At 44.8% G+C, this 24,308-nt stretch overlaps 7 protein-coding genes across 7 annotated transcripts, besides 13 other annotated features; 3 read left to right on the top strand and 4 right to left on the bottom strand.

The window, feature by feature from the left end:
* Nucleotides 1-27: 27 nt before the first annotated feature.
* Nucleotides 28-73: a microsatellite.
* A 259-nt stretch (nucleotides 74-332) lies between these two features.
* PVX_091335 (hypothetical protein, conserved) lies at nucleotides 333-2,570 on the top strand (the record flags this gene model as incomplete). Its single annotated transcript, XM_001615208.1, has 1 exon — nucleotides 333-2,570. The coding sequence occupies one exon, from the start codon at nucleotides 333-335 to the stop codon at nucleotides 2,568-2,570; it is 2,238 nt and encodes a 745-aa protein (XP_001615258.1).
* Nucleotides 2,048-2,067: a microsatellite.
* Nucleotides 2,571-3,667: 1,097 nt separating the features above from the next.
* On the bottom strand, nucleotides 3,668-5,094 carry PVX_091330 (glyoxalase I, putative; the record flags this gene model as incomplete). The annotated part of the gene is made up of 1 exon (XM_001615207.1): nucleotides 3,668-5,094. The coding sequence occupies exon 1, from the start codon at nucleotides 4,751-4,753 to the stop codon at nucleotides 3,668-3,670; it is 1,086 nt and encodes a 361-aa protein (XP_001615257.1). The 5' UTR covers nucleotides 4,754-5,094.
* Nucleotides 4,725-4,751: a microsatellite.
* Nucleotides 5,095-5,495: 401 nt separating the features above from the next.
* On the bottom strand, nucleotides 5,496-6,638 carry PVX_091325 (hypothetical protein, conserved; the record flags this gene model as incomplete). The annotated part of the gene is made up of 1 exon (XM_001615206.1): nucleotides 5,496-6,638. The coding sequence occupies one exon, from the start codon at nucleotides 6,636-6,638 to the stop codon at nucleotides 5,496-5,498; it is 1,143 nt and encodes a 380-aa protein (XP_001615256.1).
* Nucleotides 6,234-6,316: a microsatellite.
* Nucleotides 6,639-7,588: 950 nt separating the features above from the next.
* Nucleotides 7,589-7,615: a microsatellite.
* A 254-nt stretch (nucleotides 7,616-7,869) lies between these two features.
* Nucleotides 7,870-10,011, bottom strand: PVX_091320 (hypothetical protein, conserved; the record flags this gene model as incomplete). The annotated part of the gene is made up of 1 exon (XM_001615205.1): nucleotides 7,870-10,011. One exon carries the CDS (start codon nucleotides 10,009-10,011, stop codon nucleotides 7,870-7,872), a length of 2,142 nt encoding a protein of 713 aa, XP_001615255.1.
* Nucleotides 9,800-9,851: a microsatellite.
* Nucleotides 10,012-10,688: 677 nt separating the features above from the next.
* Nucleotides 10,689-10,747: a microsatellite.
* Nucleotides 10,746-10,772: a microsatellite.
* A 615-nt stretch (nucleotides 10,773-11,387) lies between these two features.
* PVX_091315 (ubiquitin domain containing protein) lies at nucleotides 11,388-13,431 on the top strand (the record flags this gene model as incomplete). The annotated part of the gene is made up of 4 exons (XM_001615204.1): nucleotides 11,388-11,883; nucleotides 12,089-12,184; nucleotides 12,343-12,495; nucleotides 12,641-13,431. Exons 1-4 carry the CDS (start codon nucleotides 11,739-11,741, stop codon nucleotides 13,429-13,431), a joined length of 1,185 nt encoding a protein of 394 aa, XP_001615254.1. The 5' UTR covers nucleotides 11,388-11,738.
* Nucleotides 13,432-13,829: 398 nt separating this feature from the next.
* Nucleotides 13,830-14,003: a microsatellite.
* Nucleotides 14,004-14,219: 216 nt separating this feature from the next.
* Nucleotides 14,220-15,254, bottom strand: PVX_091310 (UDP-galactose transporter, putative; the record flags this gene model as incomplete). The annotated part of the gene is made up of 1 exon (XM_001615203.1): nucleotides 14,220-15,254. The coding sequence occupies one exon, from the start codon at nucleotides 15,252-15,254 to the stop codon at nucleotides 14,220-14,222; it is 1,035 nt and encodes a 344-aa protein (XP_001615253.1).
* Nucleotides 14,316-14,337: a microsatellite.
* Nucleotides 14,472-14,562: a microsatellite.
* A 3,873-nt stretch (nucleotides 15,255-19,127) lies between the features above and the next one.
* Nucleotides 19,128-19,178: a microsatellite.
* An 846-nt stretch (nucleotides 19,179-20,024) lies between these two features.
* Nucleotides 20,025-20,093: a microsatellite.
* A 3,094-nt stretch (nucleotides 20,094-23,187) lies between these two features.
* Nucleotides 23,188-23,925, top strand: PVX_091305 (protein tyrosine phosphatase, putative; the record flags this gene model as incomplete). The annotated part of the gene is made up of 1 exon (XM_001615202.1): nucleotides 23,188-23,925. The coding sequence occupies one exon, from the start codon at nucleotides 23,188-23,190 to the stop codon at nucleotides 23,923-23,925; it is 738 nt and encodes a 245-aa protein (XP_001615252.1).
* Between the last annotated feature and the right edge of the window lie 383 nt (nucleotides 23,926-24,308).

Raw genomic sequence — 24,308 nt, 5'->3', positions numbered from 1 at the left:
CACGAAGCAGCCCCTCCCACGAAGCAGCCCCTCCCACGAAGCAGTCCCGTACCCACGCCGTTGAGAAGATCCCCACAGTGCGAAATAAAATGCACCTGTGGGAGGAGCTGCCTACACGCCGGGAAGTAATGCTCCTGTTACTCCATGCGAATGAGCGAACATAGCCGGCGAGGCGAATAAGCTCTCCCCCCACACACACACACCCTGGAAAGGATCGGCACGTATGTATATACCTATACACATGTGCATACATATACATATGCACCCGTACGTGTGCGTACGCATGCTCGCTTGTACGTACTTGAGGTGCATGTTAGTGGCAAGCGCGCAGCATGGATGGTAAGGAAGGGCCAGTCAGCAAGAGCCAGGTCACCCACCGGAGAGCGCAGGGCGGCAGTCTTGCGGGCGCGGTGGACGAGAGGAGGAACAGCGAGAAGGAAGGCGGAGCGCAGCAGAACGGCGGCAAGCAAAACGGAGGCAAGCAAAGCGGCGGTGAACAGAATGGCGGCGCGCAAAGCCGCGGCGAGGCAAACGGACTGGAGGGAGAAAAGATAAAAATCAGCACGAGGAGCATAGTCCTGTTCCAAGTGCTGCTCTTCCTAGTGTTTTTTTTCGTGCTGCTGATCGGGTCATTTAACTTCAGCTTTAAGCTTTTCCAAGTGAGGGAAAAGCACCTGTACGAGCTCCTGGACAGCATAAAGGACTTGCCCTCCTGTGGGTATGCGCCTTACCCCACAAGGGGTGAAGAGGGCGAAGGGCCCGTCCGTCACGAAAACCCAGAGCAGCTGATCGACTCCACGAGCGACCTTTCGAGCGAAAACTTAAATTTCAAGTACTATTTCACGCGAGGGAAGCATTACAAAAAGGCGGAAAAGAAGGTGACCAAGGAGAAGAATGGCAGTAACAGCGGCGGCAGTAGCGGCGGCAGTAGCGGCGGCAGTAGCGGCGGCAGTAATAATGGCAACAGTGGCAACAGCGCGGATATAAAGATATTCATTTGCCTGAATAAAAAGAAAAAACTGTTCCAGTTCACCAACTTCTACGACGCCCTGCTGAGGGGCAAAAAATGCGCATTCAAAATTGTCACCTTTTTTTTTAACGAAATATGGAACGCCTTTTTTGCCAAAGAATTGGACAGCTCCAGCGATGGACAGGCGGAGCAGCTTCTGAATGGCGACTATGTAAAACTCGGCGGGGAAGTCGCTGCGACGTACGTCCGCTTCAGCAAGCTAATGCGCGTTACCAACTCGTATAGGAAGAAGTACTACGTCGATATGGAGTCCCTCTTTTACCTCTACCTGGACGACATATGCTTCTACCACGACATCGCCTCCTTGGGGGGAGCCCCCCCCCCGCAGCAGCGGCAGTCGCAGCAGCAGCGGCAATCGGAGCAGCAGCGGCATTCGGAGCAATCGCAACCGCCGCAGCAACCGCGGACGAAACGAGACATCACCCTGCTGGTAAAGCACATAAGCAAATACCTGAAGGACGAAGTGCTGCTGAACATGCTGCACACGCTGTACCTCGGCGTGTGCGTGGACGGCGCGGTTATTGCGAACTCCTCCAAGGGGGGGCAAAAAGACGCGAAAAAAAGAGAAGATAAAAGAACAACCCTCCCCGCCGCCACAAACAACGCACACATTTTGGAAAACATCAAAACGTACGAAGGCTACTACGAGGCGTACCACAAAATGGAGGCAATGCGAAACGCAAGCAGGCACAGCATTTTTCTGAGCAGAATAAGGAAGAAAATAAAAACGATAGCCAGTTTGAAGAGCCTAAATGGGTGTTTCAAAAAGTACATTGCAAATTTAAAAACAATTCCTTTTTACTTTTTCCTGGATGATTTTTTTGACACCCCCTGTTATGTATACAACAAATTAATTAGCAACATATTAAGATATTATTACAAAGGAATATTCCTCTATTTTATTATTCTCCTGGGATGCATTCACGTGTTTTTTTCTCCCTTCCCAATTACGTTGGTACACTTTCGGAGGTTCTTTATTTACTTTTTAATAATCATGTATCGCCTCTTCATTTTGTATTTCATCCCATCCATAATTCAGTACATCATTTATAAGTTTCACTATTTCAAAGAGGAGGAGCACATGCATATTTTTGACTACTCAGATCACGTGATTTTATTTTCCACCCTTTTGTTTATTATATCTCTTGAGACCAAGGCTATTGAATATACCATCAAACATCAGAAGGTCAGCTCGGAGTACTTCCATTTTAAATACAACAGAAAATTGTGTGTGTTGTTATTAAAATTTATTTTGCTTTACTATTATGTTCTTATTTTTTTTTTCCTTTATACCAGTTATTTTACTTCTAAATATTTCCATACCACCAACGAAATTTTCGTTGCCTATTTTTTTTCCACATTTTCCATATTTTTTATTTTTTACTTTTGTTTATATAAAAATTATTTCAGTTTTTACAGCATAGGGATTACTTCCTATGTGCAGAAGGACGCCCTCCATGCGCCCCCCCACTCCTTTCACGCTTCCCCCTACATCTACAGCGCCTACGCCTCCCTGCGGGATAAGTTCCCCGTGGAGTGAGGCGATGCGGCGGTGATGTGGCGGTGATATGGCGGTGGTGCGTGTGTCCATGTATGCCGTGATGTTTCTTTTTTCCCACGCGTTAATTACCCATCAGGTGTGCCCCCCAGGCGCGCCTCTCCTGCATTCTCCCTTCTGCCTGCTAATTGCTCATCAAGTGTGCCCCTCTGCCTACCCCCCTCCTTGCACCCCCGTTTGTACCTTCTCCATTTACACCCCCTGTGCACGTTTGTGAGTGCGCTTGCACGGGGGGGATCTACTCCTTTCTGTACGTGCACCCCTTTTCTATCTGCATCAATTAGGCATTCCCCCCGGCAAACCGATTAATGCTAAGCCGGAGCAACACCCCCCTCGCAGTTTGCCCTTTACTCCATTTTTAATGCGCACTGCACGAAAGGCAATTTTTTGATCCTATTAATGTGTCCATGTTGTGTTTGTCTTTATTTTTTTTTTTATATTTTTTTTTTATTTTTATTTTATTTTTCCTGTTAACCCTCTCTAATGGTTCCCCCCTTCCTGGCAGCATCGTTGCGCTGGAAGTATGCCATATCTGCTTGTTGAAGCGTCTCCATCTCTGCCCCTGGCTGCGCACCTTTATTCACGCATGACTATGTATCTACCCTATTCACTGTTTTGCCACTCTTGGCATTTCCCTTTTTTTTTTCTTTCTTTTTTTTGTTGTTAAACGAAGGCGGAGAGCCGCACCTCCCCCCTCCTTCCACACAAATTAAAAACTTTTTGTATCCCCCAAAAATAACGAATCATAATGAAAGAGTTTTTTCCAATATGCAGGGATCACCGGGTAGGCGGCCCACGAATGGCCGTGCAGTGCGAAATGCAGCTAAAGGATATTCCCACGTTTCGCACAGCTGCGACTGTTTAGGTGTACATGTGTATGGCTGGGAACGGTTCGTCAAAATGGGGTTAAAGAAAAAAAAAAAAAAAGGTGCACGAGGGTAGCCCATTTGGGGGATACCCCCAATTGCGATGGGAGGTTCTTCATGGAGGAAGGCAGTGATACTTACCGTTTGTCGCTGCCCCGGTAGGTGTAGCCCCCCAAAAGGGGGGTGCCCCTCCTAGTCCGTCTGCTCCCCCCCTCAGTTGCGGCCAAACGTCGTGCCCCTCTGAATCAACTCGACGAGGTAATTATCCGGGTCGTACACAAAGGCGATATTGTTCATCTGCCCCTCGTGTATCTTCTTCTTAAAAGGAATCCCCAGTTTTTCTAACTCCTGGCAGTAGTTCGCCAAATCGTCGACCAAAAAGCCAATGTGGCCGAACCCTCTCGGCTCTGTGTTCCCATTGTGGTACGCAAATTGATCGTCATTTTCTGTCCCATGATTGTGGGTTAGTTCCAGGACGGGTTCCCACGAAGTTTTCAAATTCTCATAATCTTCATCAGACTGGTAGGCCTTCTTCAGCTCTTCAAAATTGTAGGGAGGCAGATTCTGCTCCCCCTCCGGTTTCTCCTTTGTGGAAATATCTCCTCCTTTGTTACCTTCCACGTAGGGGGACTTCAAAAAGTAGAGGGAGAAATCCGAGGCGTGCTTAATATGAACTAGTTTCATGCCCAAAATGTGTAAATAGAAATATAAGCTTTTTTCTGGGTTCTTAACCCTAATCATAGTTTGGGAAAAATTTGCGATGCCTTCTTTGTCCTTCCATTTGACCTCACTGGATCGCTTGACTATTTCAATCCAGTAATCATTGGGGTCGAGTGCAAAGCCAATGCTCTTCATTTTCGTTTCATGGGGCAATTTATGAAAGTTCACTTTTTTCTCTTTAAATAGGTAATCGCAAAATTGGGTGACATCTTGGCAGTTAAAAGCGATGTGTCCAAATCCTCTATCATTATCATTATTTCCGTTGCTTAACTTTTCCGTGCTGTTGTGATTGTGGGTTAGTTCTAGGCAGACGGTCTTTAAGTTCCACAGGTATTGCTCAGATTCGATCGTATTTGGTGGGGGGATTTTCTTCCTTTCTTCTTCGTCATACGGAGGGGTTATTAGAAAGTACAGGGAGAAGTTGTACTCATCAAAATGGTACGTGTGGATGTTTATCATGCCAAAGTTCTTTTCGTAGAAGGCAACCGTTTCTTTGGGGTCATAGATACGCAGCATGGTTTGCTGCCAAGTTGCGTTGTACTTGGCGCCCAGCGCTAGGGCGGGTTTTCCTTCGGCCATTGCGAGCAGGGGGGGGAGCTACGCAAGTATGTAAAAGTACGTAAGTACGCAAGTATGCCTATGTGCTCACGGTCATACGCTTCGCAATTGTGCCTACGTAGGCCGCCTGTGACGATGCGTCCGTTAGTTATTCTCGCTTGTCGCTTTTGCGAAATGTCGCGCGCTGCACTTTCATGCGGGGAAGGAACTTCGGAGGGCCATTCCCTAAGGGCGCTATTTTCACAAGCGTATTTCTTTAACCACCAATCACGGTATTGTGCAAAGATGTGAGTGACGCTCTGCAAGTTGGTCAAAGTTGTTCACATTTGATTCGCCTGTCAGGCCGTTTTCCTTCCTCCATCGGTTTTTTTTTTTTTTTTTTAATACACTTTATATTGTGTGGAGAGCGCATTTTTCGCGTTCACCACGTTTGCCAAGTAGCACTATATTTATATATTTTTTTCTCCCCAGGTGCTCACGCGGTATAGCAAAATGTTAACCAGAGCAGCGGCGTAGAAGCGTTTTTTTGTTTTTTTCTTTTGTGTTGCTCCGTATTGTTACACAGTTGGATGAGGCAGCCACAGGGGCAGCACAGTTCGTTAATCCGTTGTGCGAGTATTCCCCGTAAGGGAGGGGAAGCGAAATGGAAGCGGAGATCTCTTCCGTTATTACACAAAAAAAGGAACAAAAAAAATGAAAAAAAAAAAGCAGCGGAGCATCGAATGGGTGAAATAAAAAAGAAGAGGCAATACACGGGACACAATTACAGGATGTCCAATATGTTCTTTTTCTTCTTCTTCTTGGGTTTGTTAAAATTTAAGTAGTTATCCGTTCTGCCAAGGATGGGAATGTTTTTTCCTATGCTTGGCACATTTGACTTCTGCGCGCTATTCACGTTGCTCAGGTTGGGAGGGCTCTTTGGCACAGCCCTTTCTTGGGCATTGCTCAGGTCATCTGCTTTGGTCGTCGCCTCCTTTACCGTGTCTGATTTCTCGTTCCATTTGATGCTTCCATCGAGTGTTCTTTTTTTTCGAACGTTGCTATTTTCGCCTGCACTGTTAAGGTTTTTCAAGTTGTTATTTTTTCCGTCACTAATTTGTTGGATCATCGGGGTGAGAATCTCCCTGTTAATCGTGCAGCTAGCTGTGCCGTAGTCGATGGTGAAGAAGTCTTTTATGTTTTCGATGGGAATCACTTGGTTTGGTGGTTCCTCTACGGGGATATCCCCTGGGAAGTTATCCTCCGCGTTGACTCCCCCGGAGGGGATATTTCCTTTGGAGTAATCCTCCACGTTGACTCCCCCGGAGGGGATATTTCCCTGGGAGTGATCCTCCACTTTAATATCCCCCGTTTGGTCCCCGGGCGTTTTCTTTCCTATTTCATACTCATCTATCTCGTTGATGAAAAAAAGGCCCCAGTTGCGCGGATTACTTGGGACATTGCGTCCATCGGAATTCTCAAGCGGGGCATTTTTTCCTTTATTTTTTGGGTCCCTTAACGTTTGTCTTTTTTTACGCTTACACAGAAAGCACCTGTACACGATGAAGTTCTTTTCATCAGGCTTCTTAATTTCGCAGTTGTAAAAGGGGATGTATATTAAATTGCAATGATGGCAGCAGACATTATCAAACAGCACATTGTTTTTTGTAATTTTTTTTATTAGAGTTATATATTTCATGGACAGTTTTGTGTTTTCATACACGGTGCACAGGGCTAGGTTCCACAGGTACTCAATTCTTTTGTCCGTTTCTCCGTGACCAGTTATTTCGGAAAAATTTATCCTCTGGATGTAGGCGTCTTCTCGTTTTTTCCTCCATTTTTGCTCTAGATTTTCCTCCCCTTTTTGCTCTAGCTTTTCCTCCCCCTTTTCCTCTCGTCTTTCCCCCTCGACATTTCCTCCTTGCATGTTTTACGCGCTGGCACTGCCAGGAAGATATACCTCCGTTTTTCTTGGGGAAATCTTTTTTTTTTTTTTTTTTTCTTTTTTTTGCGTAGACCTACTTGCTATACATCCCAATTTTGTACTACCTTTCCGAAGTATGTATCCCCCCACGCGTATTATTTTCCTTCTGTGTATATGCACAGATTTGTGCTTCCCCAACGGGCGTACGCGTTGAGGCCGCTGGCTCGTGGGCGGTTGGGCAGCAAAATTTACTGGGCGCTTTTAGCTTCTCAGGCATTTTTCTTTTCCCACGTGGCGTGGTAGCGTGGTAGCATAGCAGCGCAGTATCCTTTTTGGTTGATTACAAAATTTTACTTCCAATCTTTTTTGCCCCTATTCTTGTGCTAATCGTTTCTCCAAGGAACGCCACCTCTTTTCCTTCCTTCAGCCATGACGTGGTTGCATCGAGCAGCGGGGCGAACTTTACAACGAACGTTTAGCGGCGCATATGTTTGAGGCAAAAATGGGCGCTGTTTGCAAAGCGGACGAAGCGACTGTAGTGTCGGCGCGGGTAACGTGCTTAACGTGCAGATGAAGGGGACAAGCGGAAGCGGCAAAAAGATGCCTTCAAAAAATAGTGCGAGCGATTCCGTTGCGTTTTTTTTTCAAAATGGTTTCATCACCCATGCCGTTTCATTTCAGCAGCACTCATTTGGCGTATTTTTTTGCCACGATTTTTCGCGCCGAATGGCGGATTTCAAATGAGCAGTCGGGTCGTTCGGATTAAAGAGGTCAACAAATAGGTGGCAGCGAAAAATAGCAGTACATTTTTGCACAAAAAAAAGGAAAAAAAAAACACTATTTTGCAAATTTTGAGGGGAAGAAAAAAAAAAAATTTTATTTACTGACCTGATAGGTGACGCCAAATTTTTTCTCCCCTCGCACAGTTTACGTAAAGTAAAGCGGCAAAGAGGGTGTCCTGTGTAGCGAAGAAATGTATGTGCCCTCCCCAACCCCCATGTTTTCTTTTTCCCTATTGTAAAGAGCACTTGGGGTGCCTCCTTATGTGACGGTTAAAGTGCCCCATTCAGGTGGTCAAATCTGCCTCCCCCTCTCTGCATACCGCACATTTGGGTTTCCCTTCAAATTTGAGCAAAATGGGTGAGCGCCCACAAAAAGGGGGACACGTTATTAAGATGCAGCCAATTGTGTATCATCCGGAAGTGTGCAAAAGAGAGCTACGCGAGTGAGTTCCCTATGATGACGCGGCTCCCTTACGTGCACCCCCCCCCGAGGGTCCCCTCTCACCCCGGTCGAAACGCTCATAGTACTTTCGCAAGTTGCGGGGATTCTCCACCAACTTGATAAAAGTGGTATTCCCATCGCTGGAGTACGAAATGGAGTTGGGGACTACTTTGAAATTTTTGACAAGGTAGGGAATCCTCTCTTGAGCTTCCATCGTCGAAAACTGGAGAGTCATCACTTGCACATCCTTAATTCTGTTAATCATCGTTTGGATTATTTTTATGAGGACATCACAATTTGTGCCTACTTTCGCAGAAATGGGAAGTACATTCTTTGGCTTAGTTTTATATAAATTGAGGAGTTCCTCGTCTGCCAATTGGTCCACCTTATTCCACACCTCGATCATATTGCATTTTAGAAAATCGCTGGGGATGCCTATTTTGTGTAACGTGTCAACGACGCACTTCTTGTGTTTCTCTCTGTACGGGTGGCACACGTCAATCACGTGAATGAGCACGTCTGCACTTTTAATTGCTTCCAAAGTTAGCTTAAACGACTCGTAGAGGGAGAAAGGGATGTTCTGAATGAACCCTATTGAATCTATAAATATGGTGGAGTGACCATCAGAAATGTTTGCACTTTTAAAAGCATTATCCAAGGTTTGAAACAGCAAATTTCTTGCCTTCAAATTGGACTTGGTTAAATAATTTATTAATTTTGTTTTGCCTACATTTGTGTATCCTACCACGGCTATTAACCCTTTGTGCTTTCTAGCACTGCTCTGGAGTGCATTATTATTTTTGCATTTCCCCAATTCCTTCTTCAGCTTTGCATACAAATTGTGAATGATTCTTTTTTCATACTCCTTATACGTTTCTGAGCTCTTTATGTAGCTGCTCGTGTACCCTGGGTGGTTGTAACTGTTTTTCCCTCCCATCTGTCTATCCGCATGGAAAGCGCTTTGTCCACTGCACTCCTCCTCGTAATCAAAATTTGATTTCCCCAGTACATTATTTTCGATGTACTTTACATACTTCATTCTTGACTTGTTATCTTCTGCGTAGGTGTTGAAAATGAAGTTGGCCCTGGCTAGCTCCAGCTGCAGTTTGCTCAGGTTGTTTTTCGCCCTGCTCTTCAGTATCTGTAGGATGATGCTGTACCGGTCGAACAGCTCGACGTGGAGCGGCACGTCGCAGTTATCTGCGGTGTGGCGGTGGAGGACGTCCCATTGGTTCAACTCCCCCAAAGCGGCATGTTCTTCCTCCTCTCCCGAAGCAGCATGCTCTTCCTGCTCTCCCAAATCAGCATGCTCTTCCTCCTCTTCCAAATCATCATGCTCTTCCTCCTCTTCCAAATCAGCATGCTCTTCCTCCCTCTCCTCCCGCTCCGCCTGCCTCTCCATCCACTCGTTATACATCTCGACGTACGGGAGCTCCTCCCCCCGCGCGTCCTCCTCACCGTCGTCATCCTCCGCGCTAAATTCTGACACCCTCACCGAGAGGCAGTCTTCCCCCCTCTGCTTCTGCCTACGCAGCTTCAACTCATCGTGGTGGCTCCGCAGCAGGCCGTTAAACAGCATGTCCAAATTTCTGAACTGTTCAGGCGAAAGCAGCGCGTTAATAAACACGTACGGCGTTGGGTGTTTTAGAAAATAGGTGGACAGCTCATTCAATTTGCCTTTGCCAAAGTAAAACTTGTTATCTATTCTGTTCGTTTTGATGATAATCGACTCTGCAATTTTTTTTTCTAGGTCCTCCCCCTGCGGAGGCACCTCGGAGGGGGCCCCCGCGTTTGCCCCTACGTTTGACTGGCGTGAGCCCCTAAATGTGTCTTCCTCACGGAAGCTGTTAGCTAAATCGCCGCCTTCCCCTTCGCCTTCCCCTTCGCCTTCCCCTTTAGACCCACTCGGGCGTTTAAAAAATGTCCACCCCCCCAAGGGCATCGAAATTCCATTCGCGACTTTGAAGCCAGCCGACCGAGCCAACCCTAAGGCTTCCTGCGCGTCATAGATTATTTCGTCAAAGGACTTGCTGCCACTTTTCGTTTTCTTTAATATCGGATGCAGCACGATAATTTCCTTTTTGCTTCCGTTTGTGAAACTTCGCTTCTGCGTGCGCGGGAAAGTTCGTAAGGTAGTGGACCATCGGAGCATTTTAGCGCATCATCACAGGGGAGGGGTGGTGTGCAGGCCCGCATACTGGGGGGTACACGAAAAGGAGAAAGGAAAAGGAGAAACGAAGGGGAGAAACGAAGCGGGGTCTGTGGCCACATTACTTTTCCTACTCGTTTTGTCCTTTCTTTACCTTTTTTCCTTTTTTTTTTTTTTTGCGCTTTTCCGAGTGAATTCCTCGGCGGCAAAACAGGATGCACAACGGTAGTAACCACTTCCAATTGGCAGCGTTTTAAAGGAAAAGTATTTTCTGCTCATTTGTGGAGTGGCACAATTGGAGGTTGCCGTAGACAGACGCCCCGTTTTGCTATCTTTTGGGGAAGAATTACTCCCGGGCTGCACCGGCTTTTCGGCGGGATGTTTTTTTTATTTTTCAGCCCCCTTGTTGAGCGTTGCCGAGGTGATAAAGCGGTAAAGGGGCAAACGGGAAAACCGAAATGGGTTACGCCCTTCGGTTAGGGAATGCCTCCCTGCCTGGTTACGCAGTTGGGGGTAGGGGCAGGGACGTGCCCCTTCTTCGCTCACATGTTGGCCCTTCTAGGCGATGGAAATGTTTAGCCCCCCGGGGTGCAGAACATCTATACGTGTGTGCATATATATACATATATAATACATATGCCTGTGCGCACTGACATTTGGAAGGCTGCCAAATAAATTTAAGTTCAGGGAGAGTGGTACATTATGCCACGTGGAAGGGCGATTCATACAGCAGCGTAATTTGCCGTGTATGCCACTGGGCATGGCAAATTGACGCACTATTTTTCTACAGGAATTTTTTCGTTTTCACCTCGGAGGCAAGTTGGCATAGTAATCGGGACCATAATGAATAGTGATGTATTCACACTGTTTTTCCTTAAGAAGGCCTATCCGTGTGTATCCCCCCGCAATGGCACCAATTTTGCGTTGGCGGTGTACCCCTTTACTGGGCATACGACTCAATAGAGGAAAGCCATAGGCCACTCCGCCACGCATGCCGCTAACACGCATAGGCCTGAAGAGAAAAAGTACCCTAATGTTAGGCAGTACGCAGTGCCTTTTAGCCGCTCCCCTGGAAGCCAATTTGTAGGGTGTTTTTTGTTGCGCCCTGCGGATATGCCAGGCGGCGTGTCGGATTTGCCGCGAAATGCGCGTACAGAGAAAAGCCGAAATTGTAAAAAAAAAAAAATCTAAAGAGTGTTAAGCGAAGCGGATGAAAGGGCAATTTTCGCGGCGATGCTGAACGAATAAGGAGTACGCGCCTACGTGTGAGCACTGCAGGAAAAAAAAAAAAAAAAAAAAAAATACTACCACGAACTGCAAGTTAAATGCCAAAAGTTGCGTACCCCAATTGAGTGCCACTAACTGCGTGCCACTAACTGCGTGCCACTAACCGCTTGCCACTGAGGCGATTTTTTCGCATGACTGTCATCAAAACTTTTCAGCTGAGCGGATTTTACCTGTTCAACCCTTTCAAACGAATTGCGCGAGCCGTTTTTGCAAGCGGGATTGTAAAGCCATACGGTTTAGCTAGCACATCCGTTTAGCCATAAGCAACCCACCCCCCTCACAGTAAATAGCAAAGTGCGTACACAGTAACAGGCGCTTATATAGTTGTGCATTCCTCTCGCATACACGTGAACACACAAAAGATAGCCAATTCCAGTGACGACGGTATTCACCCTGAAGAAAATCCACAACTCATCTGCTTCCCTTCTGGAGAAAAAAGCAAAATGGCCATCAACGTGTCATTCAAAGTTACGGGGGGGAAAGAATTCACCATTTCGGTGGAACCAGAAATAACCGTTTTGGAGTTAAAGCAAAAATGTGCTGAACATGTGGATATCCCTGTTGAGTGTCAGAGGATTATTTTTAAAGGTACAAACGGAAAGGGGTGGAGAAAAGCTCACTTAGAGGACAACCCCATCCGTTTGAATGGAAGCATATCGTCCTCCTGTATCTTTGTTCCTCGGTGGCTTCCTTGTGTAGCTCACCTTTTCGGTGCGTGTGGGCGTGGCCCAATGAGCACCTCCAGGGGAATACCCACTAATGAGTTACTTTTCTCCTTATTACCCCATTTCAGGAAAAATATTGAAGGACAAAGAACCCCTGACAACGTATGGCGTAAGCGACGGGATCACCATGCACTTGGTTCGCAGCGCGGCCCCGGTGAAGGAGCGTAAGTGGAAAAAGAGAGGAAAAAAAAAAGGAAAAAAAAAGGGGGAAAAAAAAAAACCCCATTAAATGTGCTCACCTGTGTACCCAATGCCGTTACCCCTAAGCACGCAATTACAATGACGCACTGATGAATAAATTTGCTCTTCTGAACCCCCACAGCTGAAGCTGAGAAGGAGACGAACAAGAACGAAGGAGCGGGAAGCAACGCCAGCGCGAGCGCGACCCCCAACGTTGGCGCAAATCCAGGCGAGCACATGAACGACTTTAGCGACAATCCACTTGTTCAGATGTTTCTGCAGAGTGGAGCGGGAGGTACCTCTTCGCGCACGGGGTGTCTCGTCGTCCCTGTGGAGAAGCTCCTTCGCGGGCGGTTACGCATCCGTCTGTTTGTATGACTCTCCTCTCTGCTTTGTACCCGTTTCTTATTCCTCCCCCACACACAACCGCCCCCCCACAGGCGACATGAACCTGAACGCGGGACTCGGCGCGGGAGACAACTTCAACCTGGGCGCGTTCGCCAACTTTTTAAACCCCGGAGGGAATGGAGAAATCAATCGAGACAGCATCAGCTCCCTCTTAAACAACCCACTCGCGAGATCCCTAATGAACGAAATTAGCAACAATCCGGAGATGCTGGCCAACATAGTGTCCAACAACCCACTGCTCAGGAACACCTTTTCGCAGAGCCCCATTATGCAGCCAGTATTGGAAAATCCAAACCTGTTAAGAGAATTAATGAGGCCGGAATTTTTGCAGGCAGGATTGCAGTTCGAAAATGCCCTAAACATGAGCAGTGGGGGGAACAACAACGGTGCTAATAATGCGGGGAATAATCAACGAAGCCTAAGAATGGAAGATCTGTTGAGCAACTTAAATAACTTCGCAAGTGCAAGTGCCAATGCAGGTGCGGGGGCAGGAAACCCAGGTGACAACAGTAACAGCAATAACAATTTGAACAACATGAGTTCTCTTTTTCAATCCCCGGAATTGCTGCAAACGTTCCAACAGGTTATGAGGGCCAATCGTAACTTGGGCGGTTTTAATTTCCCAGGCGCGGGTCAAAATATGGACTTTAACACCCCCAATGTTGCAGATAACAGGCCACCCGAGGAGCGATACGCCTCCCAGTTGTTGAGTCTCCAGGAGATGGGCTTCATCGATAATGATGCGAATATTCAGGCTTTGCAGGAAACCGGGGGGGACGTGAATTCCGCCGTCACTCGTTTGCTGGAGAAGGGCTTCAATTAGGTTGCTCCTCCGCCACGCCAATGTACATATGTATGTTTGTATGTATGTGCGTATGTACCTATGTATGTTCGTATGTATGTGCATAGATGAGCTCAGCGAGTCAAGCCCCTTCGCGCCCCTCGCACAATAAGAAGCGGAAGAAGTTGACGAAGTGGAAGACCTGGAAGAATTGCACGTAGGCCCCCGCGCAGCAGCCGCCCTGTGCCCCACGACCCCCGTGGCACCCCAACTACGTTTTTGCCCCTCACCTGCGTGCGACACCCAGTTTTGGGATGCGGAACGACTGTCGCCCACCACGCCCCTTGCATGTGTTGTGTGTACATGCGTGTGCACATGTGTATATATCTGCCCTTGCACGCATTCTTGTGCGCGCTCGTTGGCCCTCCCCTTTTTTGTATGTTAGCCTTTTCAAACATTTTGCACTTATTTACAATTTAAAAATGGACATAACAAATGCAGACGTTTGCCATTTGTGGAGGAGTTCGCGTTCTCCGGCCAGCGGAGGGGGGCGAGCAATGGGTGAGCAGGCGGTGAGCAAGCGGTGGAAAAAAAGATGCATAAAAGGTGCACAAAATGGTGCAAAAAAGGTGCGAAAAAGGTGCGAAAAACAGTGCGCAAAATGGCGAATGATAAGGCCAATAAAAACGGTGTGCGAAAGGGAGCACGCCGCGCGAGAACCGCGGAGGAAACCCGCCCCATCAGCATCAGCTGCATTAGCAGCATCGACATGGTCGGCACGCCGATAAAACCGCTACAACGCGATAACACCTCGAGGAGCCACCCCCCCATCACTTGGTCTTGCTGTGAACCTTCTTGGCCTGCTGCTTGAGATAGTTCTGTATAATGAGCGTCGAGAAAATGACGGCAATGCAGCCCCACTGCAAGGGCTTCAACACGTGGCCAAACAGGTACACCGAAACGACGGTACTTAGGGCCTTCCGCAAAGTGGTAAACAGACTGGTATACAAACTCCCATACACCTTGAGCGAGTAAAAAACGAAAAACTGCCCCAAAGTCCCACTGATGGAGAAGGCTAAAATGTAGTAGTACGAATTGGTATATTTGGATAAAAAGTTATACGGCTTAGCCCCTTCTATAATTAATGAAGCCACGAGGTTAAAGCAAAAGGCAAATATATTTACGTAAAACATTAAGTTGATTGAATTTACATTATATTTGCTTAGGAGCTTGTCTTGTCTTGGCCCTGTCAACCCATCACAGATTAGGGATAGGCATAAGAGGAGAAGTCCAAATGTTGTCTGGTGAACTTCCTTGGACGATTTCGTTCTTAACAAGTTGAATATTACTAAAGAAGATGTGATTAGAAATACAGAAATGTAGTCATAGTAGGGGTATTTTTTTCCAAAGAAACAGTACCCTCCAACAACTATGGGGATCATTTTGCCTGACTTTACCAGCACTTGTGTTGGAAAATTGACATGACTTAGGGAATAATTTGTTGCTATCATTGCGATTGAATACGTTACAGATATAAGCATTATCTGTTTGATAAAGTACTTGTCCACGTTTTTCTTCAAATCGTGTAAAAAGGGCTCATTATTCAACTTGCTTTTTATAAATACCGCCGTTAAACTGCACACACTGTTGGAGAAACACAAAATGCATATTAAAAATATGTTGTAGTAAAATTTGTCCTTTCCCTTGCCCAGGTTGGGTAATTTTTCTTGATAGTACCCAAAAATTAAAAAGAAAAAATATATCCCACTTACGCAGATCAGCCCATTTAGCATGTTGTAAAAATACGACACTTCGTGGCTGTCCCTCTTCCAAAACATCATGCTGTTCTTTTTCAATTTCGCCATCTTCTTCCTCTTCACGTGAATATTTTCACCGCTTCGTCCGTGCTGTGTGACGAAGTAGTGTGTAATAGGCAATTATGCTGCTCTTTTTGGCCGCTTAAAAGGGGACACTGAACCTGCCTCAATTCCTCTTCGCGCAGGCGTCCCACTGGTTTATGCTTCTCTTATGCTCTGTTAGCAGTAGTAACGCGGAATGAAGTACAAGGCGCGGGAAAATTCTAACGCAGCTGTTAAAACCATATCGCCGTGCCTTCCTCAACTGGGCACGGAAAAAAGTGGGCCAACAAGGAGGCTCGCGCTTCTGCTTCGTCGATGGTCCTTAAGAATGCGCGCCCCCCAAGTTGTCAAACAGCTGACTGGGTACGTATGCCTCCTGCGAGCATCTGTGCGGGGGACTTCGCGAACAAAAGGGCACGCAAAAAGTACACACAGTGGTACACAGAATGGCACACAGAATGGCACACAGAGTGATGCACAGATGGGTAACCAAAAAGAGCGCGAATTTTTAATAAAATATTATATCGCATAAGGCGGCGCGGCAATCTTTTTTTTTTTACATATTCTTCCCCCCACGTTTGAACATTTTCTTTATGTGCCAAGCCTAGGTGGCTCCGCGAGGCAGGCAAATATACACTGAGGGGAGTTGAGCGAACGGGCTGACGAGTTGGAGCTGCGCAGGGCGAAGGCGAACTCCAAAATAACTCACTTTCATTGGCGCGTTGGCTTCAAGCAATTTGTGCTTTGCCAACTATTTTTTGCGATCGGTGATTTTTTTTCTTTTTTCCCCTGGGCCATAAAACGCCATTCTGAGGGTAAAACATTTTATTGAGTATTAGAGCAAATTGGGCACTCACTGGTTTTACGCCCCCGCCGATCCACACACACACACACACACACACTCGCAAGCCCTTTTCCTTTTGCTGACGAGCATGGACTGTTTTTTCCCCTGAGTTAATGCCACCAAATGGATCTGCTCCACTGAGCGAGCAACATACCTTTGAACTGTGCCGCTTCGACCAAAAACAGAAATTATTGCGAAGCAACAAAAGAAAAAAAAAAATATATATCACTTTTGATACACAAAAAAGAATAAAAAGACATTTCTTTCGCCATGGGACGGAACTATTTTGTGTTTCCTTATCCCGTCAGCCTTCCATTTCGCGAAAAATTGTCCCCAATAAACCACATTTATATGCTGACGCGAATGCCATTATAAGCATTTTTTTTTTTTTTTTTTTGCCACAATTTGACTTCTCCCTTTTAAGGTGAAAAATTTACCCGCGCAGTGGAGGACTAAATGGGCAAATTTGTTGAATCACCGGAATTGTCGTGTAAGGCATTTTTCTCACACTGACTGTTCTGTGCACAACCGAGTGAAGAATCACGCGAAAAGGAAAAAAAAAAAAAAAGGGACCCACAGGGGGAGATCGATATATGCATGTTCTCGCGTGGGTACCCGTTTTGCCATACCCATTTAGACGGGGAGGGCACGAAATTTAAGCAAAACCCCCCAAAAAAAGGGAAGTTCAAAATGGGCGCATGTCTGTGTCTTTATTCAAGTGGACATGTGCACTCCTGCACATGGACGAAACGAACGCAGGGGGCGTAGCATATGTATGGGCAGCCGACTTGACCACAGTGCTAACTTCCAACAAGAGCTTTCCAAACGTAATTAAGCTTGCGCAGCTGTTACTAGCACTACCACGCAGCATCATCGATATCTTAAGCTGACGCGCTCGCCCATTCTTTTTCTTTTTCTCCTCAAGGATAATCTCGTTTTTTTATTTTTAAAATGTAAGATTTCCTGTGCGGTTAAAAAAAGAAAAAATGTGAGGATTTTTTTTTATTCATCTGAAATGGGGCATCACATTGTGCCGTGGTGGTCCATATCATGACGGTGGTCCGAAGGTAAGTATACGCAATGCTCAACCACCGATGCGGAACATTCGCACGCGTAAGGCGCAACCTGTTGAGGCCATTCAAAGGATGATTCCTCTTGGCTTCTTTTTTTCAAATTGGATATAAAAAAGGAGTCATTCAAAAGGACTGAATTTTTTAAAACGCCCTCATGGACGTTGTCTCCCCTTGTTAACGCTACCTCATCATGGGATACAAAATTTGCAACTCCATAATTTGGCAGTAAATTTTTTTTTTCACGAATGAGGAAATAATTTAACGAACTGATGGTGCTTTTCGAAATGCAGAAAAGGTTTCTATGGGCAAGGGCAAATTTAGTCACGTTCATTTTTTTCAGCTTTGGGGGAGAGAAGTATACTATCAGGAGAAGCGCGCGTTGGTTCTGTTGCAGACCAGAAGTAAAAGGACGTTTCTCATCCGTTTTACGTGCAACGTAAGTATGGCGCGGGCAGGGGGGAAGAAAAACTCATGGGCAAAAGGAAATTAAAAAAAATATATATACGTACATATATGTACATATGTACGTATAAGAATGGGGCAACCCCGCCGCAATCGCACTTGAGCATATGGCTGGGGGTCCTTTGGGGCGACTAAATTCTCTGCCCTGTTTTGCAGAAAAAAGGAAAGCAAAAGAGTCACGCATGCGATGGGGCGAAGCAACGGGAAAGGCAAAGACGTGCGTCTTAAAAGGAGAAGCTTGCCAAAAGGGCAAAAGGGTGAAGTTTAAAAAAAGGGTCGAGCCAACCTGCGCAGCTCGAGCAGCAGGTGGGCATTTATATACGTACGCAACTAGGCACGTACGTGCGTATGAAAAGCGTGCCGCGGCTATGTCCACATGCCCGTAAAACGCCGCAAAAGCGAAAGCAAAAGCGAAAGCTTGATTGGTTGCATACAGAGGGGCCAGAAAAAAATAAACATAAAAATGTGGCAAAATGGACAGAAAATATTTAATAAAATAAACATGCGAAAGAATGCCCCTCTCGTTGGACAATAGTTTCTGCCTATTATACGACTTCTCACTTTTTAAAAATTCACTTGCCCCTGCATGAAGCGCCTTCGGGTTTGGGCAACATTGCTCGCAAAATGAGCGCAAAGTGACAGCAAAGTGACCGCAAAGTGACAGCAAAGTGACCGCAAAGTGACAGCAAAGTGACCGCAAAGTGACAGCAAAGTGACCGCAAAGTGACAGCAACGTGACCGCAACGTGAGCACAAAATAGAGAAAAATGAGCGTAAAATTGCGCAAATTTCGCATAAACATAACTCAAATGTGACACAATTATAAACAAAATTATTTATATGCATAATCAGAGCGCAAATGAACGCGAAAAAAGCAAAACATATACGCTCAACATTGTACATATATATACATGACGCATATGTAACCTTTTCCACCTGCGCGAACAGAAAAATGTCGCATAAAAAGGCGCATAAAAAGGCGCATAAAAATGCCGCATAAAAAAATGCCGCATAAAAAAATGGCGTATAAAAAGTGCGCACAAAAATTGCGTACAAAAATTGCGCATAAAAATGGCGCATAAAAATGGCGCATAAAAATGGCGCATAAAAATGGCGCATAAAAATGGCGCATAAAAATGGCGCATAAAAATGGCGCATAAAAATGGCGTACAAAAATTGCGTATAAAAATTCCATAACGTTATATTTATTTTTTGCGTAATAAAATTTGGGCACTCCACGTGCGCCATAAAAAAAAAAAAAAAAAAAGAATATATTTTTTGCGCATTTGTTTTTATAAATTTTAATTCGTCATTTCGGTCAATTTTCCCTTCGAAAAAAAGCAAACGATCAGCGAAGCGAGCAAATTAAGCAAACATTTAAGCAAGCAGTTATGTGAACAAATAGCAAACAAATTAGCAAACAATTTAGCAAACAATTTAACGAACAATTTAGCAAACAATTTAACGAACAATTTAACGAACAATTTAACGAACAATTTAACAAACGAACCAAATAAAATTCCAAACAAATCCTACAAATCCCAAACGAAGAAACGCCAGTTTCATCCGTGCTCTTTTCCTACATTGACAAATATCAAACCATTTATGGACCCCAACTTTTGAAGATTTCAGTTTGTCAAAAGTATAAACCAAAAACCAGGGCCCCCATCCCAATTCTTTTTCCAAAATATTAGCGTTTATTACGCATATTCGTCGCATATAAATTGCAAACTCCAGCTTTTCCCCAATTCCGGTGCGAGAGCCCCCACAGTAGCCACCCAACCAGTTGTTGCCCAGTATATTCATATAAACGTATATGCAAATATAAGCATAAGCGTGAGCGTATACTTACCCACGACCACTTCACGTGTCGGAGGACTTCCAAGGCAGAGCTTTTTAACCAAAGTCGGCATGTCCACTTAAGCGAAACGCGAAGCACGAAGCAGCAAGAATATTACCCACATATATCTCCCATTCATATAATTATGAAAAAACAAAAAATTGTAACAAGTAAATACATTTGCCATAACTCTGTATGCAACAGACTTCGAAGCAGATTCCACATATCATAAAAAAGAGGAAGAAGCGAAGTGGCCAAAAAAAATACTACTTGCATGTATACATATACATATAATAAGCATAATAAGTATAATTAGTGCCCCGTTTTAACAAGGACAGGAAAAAAAATAAAAGAAAAAAAAAAAAAAAAAAAAAAAAAAAACAACTCTGAATAGATATTTTTCCAGATCCTACCAAACATATGAATTATGTATTTAAATACTCTCACTCATACGTATGCGCATCTTCGAAACGGTACAGCTTAGCAGAAGGAAGCAGAGAAACGCGTAAAAGCAGGAACGCACAAAAATAAGGCAATCTACAAAAAATCAGGCCACACTGAAAAAATAGCCACTTTTTTTTTTTTTTTTTTTTTTTCGCGCAACATCACTTTAATATGCATAAGAAGACCATTTTTAAATTTTCGGAAGACTTAAACTTCAGCTGCTGCAGATATACGACCAAATAAGTTAAATGGAAATCAGAAGCATTAAGGGTGTTTCGTATACAAGGGAAGTTGTATTTGCAGTAGCCGAAAGGGGAAGAAACGCATGCTGGGCGTGAACAAATGAACATATAACAAAGCGCGGGGGGAAGGAAAGAAGACCTGCGTTATTGTTTCTCTCGATAAAAAAAAAGCAAAAGATAAACAAAGCGAACACAGTATTTATATATTTATTTTTTTTTTTTTCCCTCCTTTTTGCTGTTATGGAATATAAAATATGATAAAGGGTAAAAAGGGCAAAGTCAAAACAGCAACGTAAAAACAACCAGCTAAATAACTCCATCCGAAAAAACAAAGCAAAGCAAAAAACGTTTATGTCGGAGATAGAACGTTGAGTGAATGGGTCCACGAGAATTTTCGCTTTTGCGCTGCGTGACCATCCCACGAATCACTTATTTGTATTTCCCCCCAAAAGGTTCCCCAGCAAATGTGCCCCTTCGCGTGTAGTAGATGGACTGCTAAGTAGACAGCCGAGTGACCTAAACAGGGAAAGAAAGGAAGAACCTCGAAGACACCAATAAATAGTAACGCCTAAATGAGAAGCAGACAAAGGAGCCAATAAAAAAGCGCGTGCACGAATCCTAAGTGATACGAAGCTAGAGGAGCAATTCGTTTCTATGGTACCTCCGAAGAGTAAAAAAAGAGTACACACATAGTATATATATATTTATTTATATGTATGCATATGCACCTTAAGGTGACGCGCCAAATGCCAACGGCGAAGAAAGGCCACATATAAGCGCGTGAAGGAGACAAAACGCACGAAGGGTTATTATCCTTTTACTTGCACGTGCCTATGCATTTACGCGCACGAGTGGACACACTGCTCAATGAGGTAACCGTGCGCGTACTCTACGACTAATGGTGAAAAGGATTATAATGCAAAGTTAAAAATACATAGAGGAAGGGAGAAAAGAGAGAGGGGTACGACGATACCAAGTTAAGCTGTCCAAAAATCGTTTGTAAAGATTTCCCAAAGAAGAAGAGATCCACGTGTAGTTTGTTAAGCATATCATTTCAGTAGAAGCTACACACATGTGAAGTAGGTGCGCATTGCAAGGAGAGAGAGCTGTGCACATCTGTACAGAGGTATATAACTCCTGAATTACCGCCGCTGGTGTGTCCCCCCACCCCACCTCCTTTCCCAGTTACAACATTCTGAGCCTTTACCAGTTTGGCCAGCGCGACAGCGAATTTGTTCTATGCAAAGCGGCCACGAGACGAGGCGCCCTACTTCATGTGAATTCGTTTGTTTGTTTTATGCACCCACCCGTCTGTTTATTTATTTATTTATTTATTTATTCATTTATTTATATATTTATTTATTTTCACCCACTTTGTTAAATTTGCCACCCCCATTTGTTTGTTTCTTATGGAGTGAGCACATCATTCGGGCCCCCTCCTTTATTTGTAGCCATGTGAAACATCTTCCACCGCAGTGCGCGTGCAGAAACGCACTGCCGCAGGAGTGGTCGAACTGCAGTTGCACGTCACGAGATGTGCGTAGCCCCACGGGTGTGCACATGCATGTACATATGTGTAACTATGCACATGTTATTATACTATATATATATATTTATTTATATTCATTTATATGCGTGTCTGGCCACGCCGCCACCTTATGGGCACATTGATTTATCCCCCCACTTATAGCTAACTGCACGTTTGCGCCTCCCCTTACCCCCTGCCATTTAGCCTACGTATAGAACAGACAGTTACGTACAGTCTGTACCTCCAACTGCAACTGTAACTGCAACTGCAACTATATCTCCCCCCCCGTGTGTGTGCACCCACATATATTTGCTACACCTGAAATATATGCTACAATGATTTATCAGTGTTTTTATAATTTTATAAAATATTTATATATATTTAGTGTACAAGTTATAAAATAGGTGTAATGCTAATTTTTGAGTTTTGCGCATTTACTATTTAAAAAAAAAAAGAAAAGTACATCTGTTTAGTGATTTATATGTTTTATGTTTATTCATTAGTTCGTATCTCTGCATTATTTTGTCGTAAAATTTTCCCGTTTTTTTTTTTCCTTTTTTTTTTTTTTTTTTTCCTTTTTTTTTTTTTTTTTTCCCCCGTTTTTTTTTTTTTCCTTTTTTTTTTACGTATAGGAAAAGGATACAAAACAGGTTGAGTCACCTTCAACCGTTTCGTCTTTTCCTAATTATGTGTCCTTACGTGGAGGCCTTTTTAAACGTTGCACATGAGTAGACATTTCCATGCTGTGTAATTGTGTGCATATCCCCATTCGTGTGTGTATTTTTTTGCCAGCGCTCAATTCGCAGTGCACATCCCCAAAGTAGAAAGGGGGTACATCCGCCAAGCGGAGGGTTCATATTCGTGTAAATGTGCACAATCTGTGTAACCCCCCTACCGCGACGCTCATCGACGGATGTCTAATCAGTTGTGCCTGGGAGTGAACTCAACCCATGTGTGTTACGCGTTTGTATCTACATGTACATATTTACTCACACGTATTTGGTAGTTTTACCAAAATAGTAGCACCTATTTTTGTGCGTCCATTTGTATATGCAATATATGCACGTACGCGTGTGATAGTGCCAGCACCTTCGCCCCTCCCCCCACCTCTTCTGCTGTAGGCATTCCTGCGTGGGGGCCCATTTGTTTATTCATTGCATCGTGCATATTCGAGAGAGGAGCAGCAAAAGCGGAAGAAACGGCTTTACCTCCCTCTCATTTGTTTATAACACATCTGTGCTGCACGGAAAACAGTGAGTACACTTTTAATTAACAGTTTCTGTGCCGAGCGTCGCGGGTACCTGCGTTATGCGTAAGCACAAGCGTAAGCACACGTATTCGTATGTACATATAGGCAGGCGCATTTACACAAAGAGAAAGAGCTAGCAAGGTACATATACGCACGAGGGAAGTCACCAATTAAAGTTCCAGCACCCACCCCTCCCAAGCGAAGACCCAAACCGGAAAGGAGAACCAACCCGCATTTTTTTTCAGAGCCCTTTGGAAAATGCCAAACAGTGTTGACTGCGATTTTTTAAACGCACCTGCCCACCCCCCGTGTAATAATCGTATCAGCGCCAGCAGCCGCAGCCGTGACGGGGCGAGCATTCGCAACATCGGTAGCATCAGCAACATCGGCGCGAGGAACCGAGGCGCGCGCAACTGCGACCAAGTGATTCATACAGTATACGTAAAGTACTTCGAAATGGAGAGGTACCTAGGCAACATAAATTACAATATGGATTACTTCAACCCCGTTTTAAACCACCCGACGAAAATTGAACATGGGAAGATAAAGATCCTCATTTTGGATGCCCCGACAAATGACCTACTCCCATTGTACATCAAAGAAATGAAAAATTATAATGTGACGGATCTAGTGCGGACATGCGAACGGACTTATAATGATGGGGAAATAACCAGTGCGGGCATAAACGTGCACGAGCTAATATTCCCGGATGGTGATGCCCCCACGGTTGACATCGTAAGTAACTGGTTGACCATTGTAAATAATGTAATAAAGAACAACCGAGCAGTAGCAGTTCACTGTGTTGCAGGATTGGGTAGAGCCCCCGTGTTGGCTTCCATTGTGCTCATCGAATTCGGCATGGATCCGATTGACGCAATTGTTTTCATACGGGACAGAAGAAAGGGCGCCATTAACAAGAGGCAACTTCAGTTTCTGAAGGCGTACAAGAAGAAAAAGAAGAAAAAAAACTGCCTCAGGAAATGTCACTTTATGTGAGTAAAACGTGAAATAATCCCTTGCTGTGTTCAAAGCTTCCATTTTAGAATTAAAAAATAAAAAAAACGCGAATTAACGTTATGTGAAAAAAAATATTGTGTTTCCACTTTTTTTTCTTTTTTTTTTTTTTCTTTTTTTTTTTTTTTTGTAACGTAATGTATGTGTAAAAGGGCTACGCGAGAAGGCCCCCTTGCGTGCACGTGTAACTGTGCAGCTAGTAGGCGTCGTCTACGTAGCCACGCAGCAGGCAAGCACTTGTGCGTCTAGGCCGTTTGTGTGGTCCCGCGAACTTTTACCCCCCCAGGTATGCGCTCCCTCAGGGCATGCGCTTCCACTGTGTTAAAATTTAATTCATACGAAAGTGTACCACTTGGTTTGCCGCT

Source organism: Plasmodium vivax, chromosome 9 (assembly GCF_000002415.2).
Source record: "Plasmodium vivax chromosome 9, whole genome shotgun sequence".
Lineage (NCBI taxonomy): Eukaryota > Apicomplexa > Aconoidasida > Haemosporida > Plasmodiidae > Plasmodium > Plasmodium vivax.
Note: the sequence above shows the minus strand (reverse complement) of the source record. Positions and strands in the feature narration are given on the sequence as shown.